The 14,217-nt window shown below is 36.2% G+C and overlaps 1 protein-coding gene across 1 annotated transcript; it reads left to right on the top strand.

Annotated features, from left to right (window-relative positions):
* Positions 1-12,596: 12,596 nt before the first annotated feature.
* On the top strand, positions 12,597-13,556 carry LOC122802204 (olfactory receptor 56A1-like). The gene has a single exon (XM_044071867.1). The coding sequence runs from the start codon at positions 12,597-12,599 to the stop codon at positions 13,554-13,556; it is 960 nt and encodes a 319-aa protein (XP_043927802.1).
* The last annotated feature ends 661 nt before the right edge of the window (positions 13,557-14,217 follow it).

Raw genomic sequence — 14,217 nt, 5'->3', positions numbered from 1 at the left:
ACAAGGGTAGTATGTATAAGGAAGAGACTGGAAATCAATGGGAGAGGTTCAAAATCCAGATTAAGCACAACTTGATCTCATATAGAAGTAATAGACAGAGGGAAGAATTTAGCAAGCTATTTTTTAGAAATTCAGATTGATTTACTGGCACAGGTATCTAAAGAACAGAACTTTTCCGATTTACTTCTGAAAGAAAATATCAAATTAGAGAAGAAAGAATACCGTGTTTTGTAATTTATAGAGCTCAAGAACAATGAAATTGCGTCAAAACTTTGTTTTGAGCAAAATGAGTCACTGCTGTAAAACTGATACATGACAGGTAAATTACAGATGCAGGGAAATATCTATAGTGGGTATGATGGCACCTACAGGACTAGTTACTCATAAGTTGTTGGATATCAATCTAGGATGATGGGTAATTTAGAGGCATGACTCTCGACTGTCCAGATTTTCACTGGCTGACCAGACATTTGACTAATATTTTGGTTTGCTTCTTATAAAAAAATCTGTTTCTCTGGCAAATCACTGAGGATTGCAGTCAATAAATAATAACAGACATTTGTGTTTCAGACTTCATATCCCTCAAGATATGCATGTTGATGGAAAAAAAAATTCTGCTACTTTCTGAGTTTGTAACAGCAATATGTAAAACCTGTCACTGATTTTGGGCCTTCATTCCTGTAATAATTTTGGATTTGTCCAGATTTCTTGTGCTAACAGGTTGTGCGGTATGTTTAGAGGAAATTGTAAATTTTGTTGTCTCAGTGTGGTCTTCACTAGGTTTTGATTTAGGGTAGAAAGGCTCTAAGATACCAATCTCTTTGAGGGGTATTCATGAAGCTATTGATGCATTAAAGTCAGGGAAAGTGCCTTGGCCAGATGATCTTACTCCTGAGTTTTATAAGAAATTTTAAGTAAAATTTAAGCTCAATCATTCTTGATTTTTACAGGGCAGACAAAGAATTGCAAAGAATTCCAGGTCTAATGAACAAAGCTATGGAAATATACTTGCCCAAAATCTGGTAAAGATCCCTGTAACCTAGGATCACACAGGTTCATCTCATTGTTATCTTTAGATAATCAGATATATGCAAATGTTTGACTTCTCTATTGGAGAAAAGAATTATATATTTAATTCAAGATAGGCAGAAAGTTTTATTAAGTAGCATATGGGTGGCCTGGACTTGGTACATTTCTGGTCGAACATGCAGCAGGATGTTTTTATTTTTTCATCAAAACATAGGGCAGTACTTCTTTTAGACTTCTCTAATGCACGTGTTTCAATAAAACTGGATTTTCCAGTTGAATTTGTGGAAAAGGTTCAGTTATTATATCAAGTACAAGGGTCATCAATTTATGCAAATGGGATCCTTTTGGAAAGTATTAGGTTGACAAGGGGAATGAGGCAAGGATGGTCTCATTCCCTGATGCTTTTTTTATTGTTAACTATTGAAATACTTGGGTATTTCTTGCAGAAGGAAGCCTGCATTTGATCTGCCAGTCTTTTTAGCTTGGTTTGCAGATGATGAAGAAATCTGGCTTATAGCCCTATTAAGACTGTACTTACAATTTCATTTTGTTGACTACATTTCCAAACCTATCTGGCCTTAACATTAATGTTTCCAAAACATCCTTGTTTCATCTTAACAAGGCTTGCATTGTTATTTTGGAAACAGGTTCTTCAATTCACTGAATCATCAAAGAGCATGTCTATTTGGGGAATTGTTATGATGTTTCTGCTCCCTTCCCTCAACCCTCCTTATTTTTGTGTTTTTTTTCTTGCCAGAGTGAGGATCCTTATTTTTATTTTCTTAACACTGTCCTTATAAGGGCTTTAGGCTTCTTCTCTCTGTTAGTATGAATGCTCTGAAAGGCTTAGCATCCAAGAATGTCTTTTTTGTCAGATCAGATTTCACTGACTAATGGTTTGAGTGCATAGAAGTTGCCCTGATGCTTTTCAGTTGCAAGGGCCGCATTGAGTCAACAGAAATGGTCTGGGGGCAAATGGCAAGTGAGGACCAAAAAAAAAAAGGTCTCTCACATAAACTGAAGAGCAAAAAAAAAAAAAAAAACTTTATGCAGACTAATACAAAGTCGGCCCACTGGCTGTATTGTAGGTGAATTTGAACAATAAATAAATTAATAAATGCATAATATTTGCCCTAAAATTCAATATATCATTCTAATTATTAAAAAAACAGTTAAATCTAACATCTTAGTTTATTTGTAAAAAAAATTAACAGGTACAAACCTTTCAATTTGTATGAGATCATACCTGTGATTTTGCTGGTTTCCATGTCTTCCATCATGTCCTTAATGGCCATATGTTGTCCAAAGTGCTCATGTATTCTTCTGTTTCTAGCTTTGCAATCTTTCCCTGAAATATGGCACTGGCAATATCAGGAATGATGAGACTTTTACTTCTTAAAAAATGAACCATTTTTATTTTTACATTTGTTTCACTGTCACTAACAGATGGTACAACACGTTTAACTTTGGTTCACCCACTTACTGTGGAGACACAAAGAACATGGTAGTATGCCAAAACACACTCCAGTTTCACAAGGTAAACTCACATATGCTGTTTTGCAGTTGCCTCTCCAATCTGCATTTCTCAAATTTAAACAAATAATTGACTTTATAATAAAATAGTAGTGGCAATGTTTATTCGTGAAACCAGTTCACAAGGGTGCAGCCAGGCACAGACCTTTGCAGAATTCAAACTTATTGGTCCTAGTTCTTGTTATACTTAAGTGTCCATATCAGGAGGTTCAGGCTGTCAAGTCAGGATTGTTCTTTTGTGTAGTAGACAAACATTATGAGCATAACCTTTTTAATGTGAAGACTGAGCTTGTCTTTTTGATACCAGTGCGTCTATATCGGGTTTGATAGATGTAGTGGCGATGCGAAGAGTATTTTCAAGATGCTCATCTGAAATTTTTGTTCTGATTTTATTTTTTGTATGCTTCATACGAGAAAAAAACTGCTCGCAAATGTATGTACTCCCCAACAGTTATGTCATGAACAGGGCATGTTTGTGAAGTGATGGATATTTTTCTTTGGGTAGGTATAACTTATAAAAGTCAAATAAAGATGCTTGCAGAAATTTTTCTTTAAGTTGCATATCTGACTGCAATTCTATGCATTCCAGTTGCAGGTTTGCAGGCAACATGTCGATGTCAACTGAGAATGGAGTAGCAAATATACTGAACTGTTGGTGGTGTTTTCCAAAATCTTGAAATCTGCTCTCAAACTCCTGTGCTAAACTATTAAGTAATGCCGCATATTTTTCAGTATTTGCATGGCTTTGCTCAGACAGTGTTGCAAAGTGAATGAAGCTATTGTTCTTAATCTGACTGTGCCACAATTTCAGTTTCATTTCAAATGCCGTCACTGTTTGAAACATGTCTTTTATTAATAGATTTTCCCCTTGGAGGCGCAAGTTCAGGTCGTTTAAATGAGCAGTGATGTCTACTAAGAAGGCTAAATCAGCCATCCAGCTTGCACTTTCAAATTCAGGTACAGGCTTTCCTTTTAACTCCATAAAGGACTTTATTTCATCTCGTAAGTCATAGAAGCGTTTCAGCATTTTTCCACGACTTAACCACCTCACTGCAGTAAAGTACAAGATGTCTCCATAGGTAGATTCCAAAGTAGTCAGAAACTCCTGAAACTGGCGGTGATTTAATCCTCTGGATCTTATAAAATTTATTGTTTTAACAACAACATTCATAACATTTTCCATTTTAAAGTCTGTGCAGACAAATTTTCTTGATGTATAATGCAGTGGTACTTCATGAAACGCACATTACTGATCTGTTTTGCATCTTCTTCCATCAGTGTTGTTAGTCCTTCCCTCTTTCCAACCATAGCTGGAGCACCATCAGTTACTATGCCAGACAGGTTTGTGATGGTCAAGGAAAATCTTGCCAGTGTTTCTTTTACTGCCTTGTACAGATCAGCAGACTTCGTTGTGTCTTTCAGTGGAACCATACAGGCCAGTTCTTCAGTAATATTGAAATCGTTGTCAACACCACGAATAAATATGGCAAGTTGTGCCGTATCTGTAACATCAGTGCTGTCATCCAAAGCTATGGAGTAATACTTGAAAGTTGCACACCGAGATTCCAACGTATTTTCAATAGATTTGGCTATATCTTCCACACGCCTTGCGATTGTCTGGTATGATAAACTGATTTTAGAAAATTCAGATTTTTTTTCAGGGCAAATTATGTCTGCTACACTTTCAAGGCATTCTTTAACAAATTCACCATCGGCAAATGGCTTGGATTTTTTCGCAATTAAATTTGCTACAACATAACTTGCCTTCAGTAAAGAATCCGGTTGAGTAGCTGATTTTCGAAACAGCTGTTGTTGAAATGTAAGACTTTTTTTTAATTCTGATATTTTCTGTTTACGGGACACTTCTTGCAATTCACTTAATTTGGGGTGCGTTTGAATATAATGCGTTTTCAAATTGTAGTCCTTGAAAACGGATACCACTTCTCTGCACACTAAACAAAGTGCTTTATTGTGTGATTCAACAAAGAACTACTCATCAGTCCATTTTTCCTGAAAGACTCTTCTTTCGTCTGCTATCTTGCATTTCACGGTTTTGGTTTGACCAGATGCAGAAGCCATCTGAAAAGTAAAAAAGGAGTAACTTAACTACTTTATTCCTAGTTATATAATTTTTAAAACAATGGCTAACAATTTACATTAAAAAATAAGGAAATAAAAATTAAAACTATCCATACTTGTAGTAGTATATGTTAATGGTGTTCAAGGGATCATTTCACATCTGCAAAATAACACAAAAATATCCCTGGGGTGAATTTACAGTTACCCATCCTGTTGGGCAGATTACATATGAGGAGGGCCAGTGAGGCACTTTGTTTCATTTGTAGTACTAATGCCATTAGTCTTCAAAATACCCATTACGCATAAAGCACATCACATTTACTATGACTGTTGGTCTGTACTCTGTGCCAGTAATACTGGGCATTTTGAAAAGTTCTTCATAATTCATGAAATTCAGATGGACTGCGATAGAGCTATGAACATGTATGGTTAGCTGCATGTAATCAACAGTTTCTTACTGCTACAAGAATGGCAGCTTCCAATGACATAATCAGAGCTGTACCATCAAGTTTCAAGTTAAATACTGTGTACTTTGCATGCTACCCAAGAAAAGTCATTCACTTGCAATGAAAAAAACTGGCACACACTGACACTGCCATTAATTCACTACTACTGTACTACCAATTCACACTGGGAAAACCACTCCAGCCATCCAAAGTAGGTAAAATGTCAACATTAGCAGCCCTACAGTATTACAATCCACAAAATTAAGCCAACAAATTTGCAATAAAGTAAAGAATTCACATCACTGACTTAATAAAACAATTCTGAATAAGAGGGTCTCACCCAAACAAATGACTGGTGCCATACACATGACCGCAAGCCGAATGCCAACAAATGCATCATCATCCCTTTTGGGCCAAAGTTTTGGGGAAAGCGGTTGTGAGGCTGCCAGCCCAGCTAGATGTTATTTTGTACAATGTACATAATTCTATGTGTCATTTTTGAATATTAATATGCTTCCTATGCTTGTCTTACAAATGTAAAAAAAACTATACATATGTGTATATTAAACTATTGGTGCAGAAGTGTGTGTTGAACTGTATGTTCTGTACTGAGCTTCAAGAATGTAACCAGTGTACCCTGCTGGGAAAGAGCAGAAATGTGTGTATATTGTATAATAACTATATACCTATGCAGATGTGTGCTGTAAGGCAGAAGTTGGAACATACAGAGTTAAATTTGCCAACACTAAGAACAGAAGTGAATTGTTTTACAACTGTCTGTATTGATAGAGAAGGAGTTATTTGCTAAATGCTAGCTAACAAATGAAGTGAATTGTTTTACGACTGTGTTTATCTCATCAACAAGACAGGATGTCTATACTGCAGCCAGAAGTTCTTTTGTGTGGAAACAGACAAAATGACAGGTTTCAAATGTAAAACTGTTTACTACTGTTTTATGACTTCCAGTTCAGGGCTTAGGCCAGGGGCCTTAGGCACATTTCTGAGAGATAAGTAACCTCTCTTAGGGACAGATTGCAATATAGCAAGATTAGTAGATGTTTTCTGTATTTTGAGACTGTCCTGCAATGTTTTTTAACATATTTCCTGCAATTCTGAACTGTGTCACTTTATTCATTGAGTTATTGAATATTGTCTTATTCTTTTTATTGTTTATTATTAAATATATTTAAAAACCTTTTAATTGTGGCTGGTTTGTTTATTTAAGTATTTTTTGTCATAATGCCTTGTTTTGTATGTAATTTGCACTCATGATGCTTACTTCAGTAATTGCAACAGGCAATTGTGAAATTCAGGAATGCTTCAAACACTTCAAGCATGAATGCATTGAGATGTTCGCAGACTAGCTTACATAGTCAGTTAACAGACAGACATGCAGACAGATACCTACTGGAAAAGGCCACAATCAATATATAACTGTAACATATTGACCTCTGTTTCATATTAGTTTGATAGACGTTCACTAGACTACAGATTTAAACACCCCTTTCTTTTGAGTCATTTTGCCTAGTATAGACAGCACTGAGGAATAACCAATGGAACAGTATAACAAACTGAAATATTGTAATGAATTATTCAGACTGTATAATTACCAAGTAATTTTACAAATGAGTCAGCATAGTTCAATTAGGGTTACCACCTGTCCCACTTTGCGAGGGACAGTCCCTCTTTGGGCAGTTGTGTCCTGACAAAAAATTAAAAAAATGGCAAATGTCCTGAGATTTTATCTGCCTAAGCAGCAGGCACCTACAAAGCAGACACCCAAGCAACCGCTACCCCAAAACAAAACACGTGCAACACTTATCTCACAAAGCCAGTGTACCGAGCAGTCACAGCCCTTAAGACTAAACAACACACCTGATACACTTGTAATAGGTGACTCTGTCGTCAGGCACACTGACGTCCCGCTCACCAGGCTGAACAAGGAGAGGGTCATGGTGAGCAGCCTGTCGGGCACTAGGATCCGCCACATAACACAAGCACTCAGGTCACTGCAAGGCAAGTACAAATATGACTCAGTCATTGTCCATGCTGGTGTGAATGACCTGAGGCGTACCTCCCTGGACTACATGAAAAGAGACATAAAGGAGCTCTCTGAGCATGTAGACCAGGCCGGTATGACCCTGCCCTTGAGTAGCATCTTACCCTCACCAGGCCCATAATTGAGTACAATGCCCCTTTTGGGATGTACCTTACCAGACACCTGCAGCAATTGGAAAGACCCCAAAAGTACCTCACCAAGAGGATCAAAGGGCTCAAACAGATGCCATATGCTGCCCGGTTAAAGAAACTCCAGCTCTACTCAGTGGCATACCACCTGTTCAGAGGCAATCTGTGCCTGATGTATAAAGCCATGTCCAACCCGGAATTAATAGACATGCTGCACCTCAGAAAATCCAAATCCCATCGAGCTACGCACTCGAGAGACTTGAACCTCAGCACTGAAATAAATAGGACATGCTGGAGGGACAAATTCATAACCCAGAGGCTCCCTTCACTCTGGAATAAAATCCCAGTCCAGGTTAGGCAGAGTCCCTCATTGACTCTCTTCAAGAGGAATCTTGATGAGTGGATGGGCGATCGTAGGTTTACTCTGGGTATCATTTCTGTGTCACTGTTAGACAGAGGCACAGTATACTAACCTCGAAAAAGGGCATAGCAAAATAAATTTAAAATGGGTGGTGAAAGCCAAACACATTCTGGCTAGGCTTATAAATGCCCTAGGGCAGATAGCCTAGTTATGAACCTATGAACCCACCTCAGTTAGGGCAGAATGGGAGGAGGGGTAGTAATATGCTGGAGGGGGTCACTTTGGCAGAGACTGTTTCACTTGTGTAATATGCTTATATTTATTAATGACTAATATTCACATCTCCTAATTAGACCGTGGTGGTGGTGCTGCAGTTGTGTGTTGTTGTCTGGTTCAATTCTCAGTTATAGTGTCTTCAGTGTGGAGACATGCGTGAATGGGCGTACCTTTGTTGAAGGTTGTGCGTCAGGGCTGGTAACTCGGCACGTAAAAATCAACTACCAATCTTTAGCAGACTGGAGTTCCGCTGTGGCGACCCCTAACCAGGAAAAGCCAAAAGACACTAGTGACTACAACAACATTCACATCTCCTAATTGTGTATTTTCCTTTTCTACTCCACTATCAGACAGGAATTAAAATTGGTCCAAATAACAGTGTATTCTGTATTTATCCACAATTCAGTTTTATCCTGCAGCTATTTCCTTATTGTCATTCAGACACACATTGATTACTCTCATCTGTTACCTCCATTTTCTATGTCCTGTACCAAAATTCTTCCTAGTGTAACTACATTTACGTGCCAAATACAAACATTTTGTTATAAAATAAAAGTAACTATCCCCAGAACATTGTTGTGGTCCAAATGACAAGAACCCCTTCCCTCCAAAAAGACTGTTTGTACTCTATCAGAAACGTTTGCAATATCGACCTGAAACATAAACATCACACTCAAATTGCTTAGCCAACTTTACAATTCCCACACACAGTAGAAATCTATCCGTTAACACTGTATTAGAAAAAAATATTAATGTTTTGTGTCTGTCTCCCACTGCCTACTCTTCTTTTTCTTTGAGGTTACTTTATTTCTTCACCCCCTCCCCTTCTGTTACAGTACATTAATTTCCATCATCGTAAGTCTCATTAGCCAGGACAGAAGAGAAATCTGATGCTTACTTTTTGGCTTTGGCCACACTCTTCACAAGTAAGGACAAGTTTGCTTAAATATCCTGTTTTACACAAAGAAAGCAGCCCTTTATTTTTTAAGACACAACTACTATAATGCATGAAAAAGTTTGATTATCGAGGTGTTTTAAATTTTCACTACAAACAACTCCACATTACCTTCCCAGACCCAAGTCCAAAATATTTTCTGAAAACTGTGCACAGCTTTACAATGTAGTTGTATCAATTATGCCGAAAAACAATGCAAACCATACAACCAAAAAACACACAACACTTGCAGGAAATGATACATTTTCTTTTTACTAGTTGTTTTATGCTTACAGACATACTGTGTACTATAACGAATACAATCATGCTCCTGAATCCATCAGTCCTGTAATTCTTTCCCTCTTCTCTCTGCCACATTGCATTTGACAAGTTTAGTAACAGCACAGTCGCAGATTCTATCTACAGTTCTAGTGCTTAGAAATCCAGCATTGTTACATTCTCCAGACATTATTTTTTGTACACTTTGCAAGCTAACAGTAATAGTTCTTAAAGGTATAATATTGCTGTCTCTATTTGTGTTGTACCTGGCTATATGTTCTTTTCTATAACTTTAAAATAAATCAGCTTAGTTAACTTTTTTCATGTTTGGAGGCAAAGCAGCTTAATTAGGAGAAGGTGTTTTTTTTAGTCTTTAAAAATGCAAAGCAGTCACTGTCTGGATTCACTTACTTTCGGAAAGTAAAATACTCCTGTACGTCTGAAATTACTTGTAATTCACCAGTAACTACATGACATGTAGTTGGATAAAGTACACATACTAAAACTAACCCTTGTAGAAGGTCTCCAACCTGTGGTCTGTGCATAATTTTACAGAATAAACAATCTTTTTTCCCCAGAGACTAGAAAGCTGAAGCATGTTTATTATACTGTACATACAGTTGCTGTGTCCAGCTATCATGACCACTCCCCCCCCCCAACATCCACCCCATACCACAAAACCTGATAGGGCAAGAAATCTGGTAAAGCCTAAATAAAATGAAGTGGAAAAAGCCCCAAAAGGACAAATTTTAAAAACTGCTCTTATAAACTTAGAAAGTTGCAATAACAGGATTTGAGTTAGGATGCATTTTCTGAAGGATATGAACTCTGAAACTCAAAGACATAAAATAAAGTCCCTCCTGACTGTACATAAGAAAAAAATAGAAAATTATGCTGAACCTAAAAAGTACCTTTGACTGGTAAACTACTGAACTTTAGCTCTAGCTGTGCAATTGAAAGTATGAGGAATCCAAGAAAAATGTTGATTAGATATGGACTACATTCATGTCGATTCTCCATTTAGCAAAGCAATTAGTGCTACACAAAACTGATATAGGTCGCTACACTCAGAAACGTATAATGCACTGCTTATAATCTTTATTTATTAAGGAAACAATATCACCATGATTTGCAGTTCAAAGGTATACATACCCACAATGACACAATATGAAATTGTTTCACACAGGACTAGGAGGACTGTGTTTCTTGAAATTGGACAAACATACATTAAAACACAAAGGCAGAAATGCTCACACTCTACACAGCCTGCACACATTCTTGCATTCAGCAGATGACCAGAACTGGTTCTGTTTCTGGTTCTGGTTCTAATCAAGTGATTAGGAGATTACTTCAAGGCAGAATCTTTGAAGGGTATCTTAATTAAATACTATTAGAAACGGGGAGTGTTTTTGCTAGGACCTCTTTTTTTCCTTCTCATTAACAGTATACTCAAAGTAATTCTCTACCTGTACTACTGCCATGTGAGGTAAATCAGGATTAAATACATATAATAAACATTTCAAAGTTCATTAGATATGAATACTATCCAGTCAAAGAATTTATGGACTTTTTATTTTTACAGTTTGCTACAAGTCTTGATAACAGTGAGTCACAAAAGTTTGTTGTAATTTAACATTTTCAATAGGCTTATCTTCCTAAATCTGAATGTGTGTTCAACAGAGATTCTGCTCTTGTTAATATATTTTTCATTTTGCATTTATTGTCATGGTCTACTTTTCTCATTTGTAATATTTTGTGTCTCTGAGAAAGTTTATTTTAATCTCTGTAACCAGACAAACACATGAAGAATATTGTAATCTCCTACTCCTTTATGAATTAGAAGTTAAATGAAGAACAGTATGGATGAGCTCTGTCATTTTTTAAAAAATATTTTCATTTGTTGCTTTTACAGATTTGCAAATGATAAGAAAAATTACTATTACAACTTTCAAAAATTATATAACAAAAATCCCTAAACAATTTTGGACTGAAAGAAAGCACTAGCTAAATCCAGAAAAAAAATCCCAATCAAATCCCCCCTCTGTTGACAGTAACTATGACATTTTCCGAGAGTTTAACAAGCACAAATTGAATGCAGTTACAACCTTCCTCCTTAAAAAATAGCACCTAGAGATAAGGCCTTCAAATAACTCCTCCACGCAAAATGCATCACATTCAACAGAACAACGACTTACTAAGTCCTCTTACAAACAAAAAAAATGCAGAACTTTTCTCACTTCAGCCAGTATCTCCATCAACAGTTAAGAAACTATTCCAACATTAAAATTAAGCTCACTAGCTCCAGATAATTTCTTAGTGCGAGTTCTCTAATAAAAAGCTGTTTATATAGCAAATCTTATGAGATTCTTATGAATCACTTTATAACTGACTCATACATCCATAAACGATATATAAACATTCATGTTATCCCCATTCACAAGAAGGAACATGACTCAAATTATCATATTTCCCCATTGCTACATTATCATTACTTGCAAAGGTTGCAGAAAGATGCATATGTAAACAGATCATCACTTTTTAACAGAAAAGAATATGTTATTCTTAATACAACACAGCTTTACACCAACCCATTGCACTGAATCTGCCCTAGTAGCATTCCAAAACACCATCAACCAGAATCATAATAAAGGACAATTTACGGGCTTCTTGTTCTTAGCTCTGTCCTAAACTTTTGAAATGGTTTCATATAAATTCCTACTAAACTACCTACATAACTTAAACTTCAAAGACAATATGTCTGATACTCTACTACACATCAAATGCACTCGTTACATAAGTGATGCAGTGTTTATATTAAACTCACAAAATTACTTACCTTACCTTTTGCTATGTTGTAGTGTAACCGTTGTCAGTGTGTACTCCGAAATAAAATAAATCCTCTCTCCACGATCTCGCTCCTTCCTTCAGCTTTACCAGAACTATAAAAAATGACCGAATGGTGTTTTTGTGCATGCGCATACCAGCGGAACGACGCTGGTATGAAAAAATGTGATAAAACGAAAGTTGGCGCATGCACAGAACAGCAAAAGTATGCGGACATGTAAACACATGGAAAAAAAGTTAAATTAAATTTAAATTTAAGGGTCGCAGGCCGCATGGAAGAGCTCTGAGGGCCGCATGCGGCCCGCGGGCCGCGGGTTGGACACTCCTGCTTTAGATGCTGGCTGGGAAGACTTAATCCATGTGGCTAAGGGTATTGAAACAGTGATTATTCAAACATCTACTGTTATGGTATGTTTACTTACACAACTGTACTTTCTTCATATGTCTCAAGATAACCAGAAGAATATTTTCTTTAGTCAAAACATCTACTGATGCCAGTTAATGCTAGAACTGTTCTTAATTAATATGACAAATAGAAAATAACATCACAGAATGTATCTGCTAATTAGTGAATGTCAAAAAAACTGAAATAAAATAACATGGTTTGTCTGCTTACTTACAGATCATTATGGATGGTTTATCATGTTGTTCAGTAAAAATTAGCAATATCAGCTGTCAAGATCAAGAATTTGTCCTAAGTGGTTTTCCTGGATTTGAGAACTGGAATCATGTGCTTTCACTTCCTTTCACAGTAATGTTTTTCTTGATGTGTTTTGGCAATCTAACCATCATGGCAATTGTAATAAGAGAAGCAAGTCTGCATGAACCTATGTATATCTTAATTTGTATCTTAGCAGCAGCAGATTTTGTCTCAGGTGTTACACTACTGCCAAGTCTTTTAGCAACATTATGGTATGGAACACACATTATCCCATTTAATGTCTGCTTCATTCAGATGTTTTTTATTTATTTCCCTCCTGTAATAGCATCATCCCTGCTAGTGTTAATGGCCTATGATCGCTATGTTGCTGTGTGTAATCCTCTCCGATATTCATCTATAATGACAAATAATTTTATTTTCAAAGGATGTGTGTTTATTATAATACGAAGTCTCTGCTTTATAATGCCTATTCCTGTGATTGCCCGAATGTTGACATACTGCAACAAATGTACTATAAATAATGTTTTTTGTGATTACTTTGCTGTCATTAACAATGCATGTACACATACATTTATGACTGATAATTATATGACAATTACCCTTTTTTTAATAAGTCCATTTGATGCATTCTTAATTGGTTTGTCATATTATATGATTATTAGTGCTGCTATAAATTTACATTCACAGGAGGCACGTGGAAAGGTTTTTAGCACATGCAGCTCCCATTTGTTTGTTATTTTAATATTTTATTTATCAGGAACATTATACATATTAGTATTTATTTTTGAGAACAGGTTTTCATCTCACATTCATGCCTTCTTTTCAATCCTTTATATTGTGATACCTTCATCTTTAAACCCAGTAATATATGGGATGAAATCTAAAGAAATTCGTTTGCTAGTATTAAAATATTTAAAAAGGTATTAAAATGAATTGGAAACATTGTTTATAGAAATGTACACTAAATACAATTATTTATTGCCAGGGCAAATGTTATGGATGCCTTTGAACCAAAGTGTTTCATTCTTCCAATATACCTTATCATACATCTCAACTGCCCAGATTTCTGCAGAATATTAAGATTTTTGACTCATAGACTCATATTTTTGCCCTCTTTCTAATAAAATGGTATTTTTATGACAAATCATCTAGGACTGAAGCGAGAAAATAATGGTCAGAAAATAATGGCAGATATTTAAGTTTCAGACTTTGTATCCTTCTGAAAATGCATGCTAATGAATACCTGTTAGTCTAGCAACTTTCTAAAAACTGTCCCTACTTTTGGGCCCTTTTCTCCCCATTATTTCTGGCTTTTTCCAAATATCTTGCTGTGATGTTATGACGCAGTGCCATCTGTGCCAGGGGAGTAGGACAGCACAGTACATATGCACATATGCCAGCATAACTAGCTAGAGTTTTGTAAAGAATTTTATATTTGACTGTCACATTGATTTGTACAAATGTTTGAGTTAAAAATATATTTGTAAAGTTACTTGTGTTAAAAATGCATCAATAGTAGGTCCTGCTGGACAGAAAGAATGTATACATGCTTTTGCTGTGGTAAGACACGCAACACACATCAGCTTGC

The sequence above is a fragment of the Protopterus annectens genome, chromosome 5.part0 (genome assembly GCF_019279795.1).
Source record: "Protopterus annectens isolate FY-2018-M chromosome 5.part0, PAN1.0, whole genome shotgun sequence".
NCBI classification, from domain to species: domain Eukaryota; kingdom Metazoa; phylum Chordata; order Ceratodontiformes; family Protopteridae; genus Protopterus; species Protopterus annectens.
This window is presented reverse-complemented; position numbering and strand designations above follow the sequence as displayed.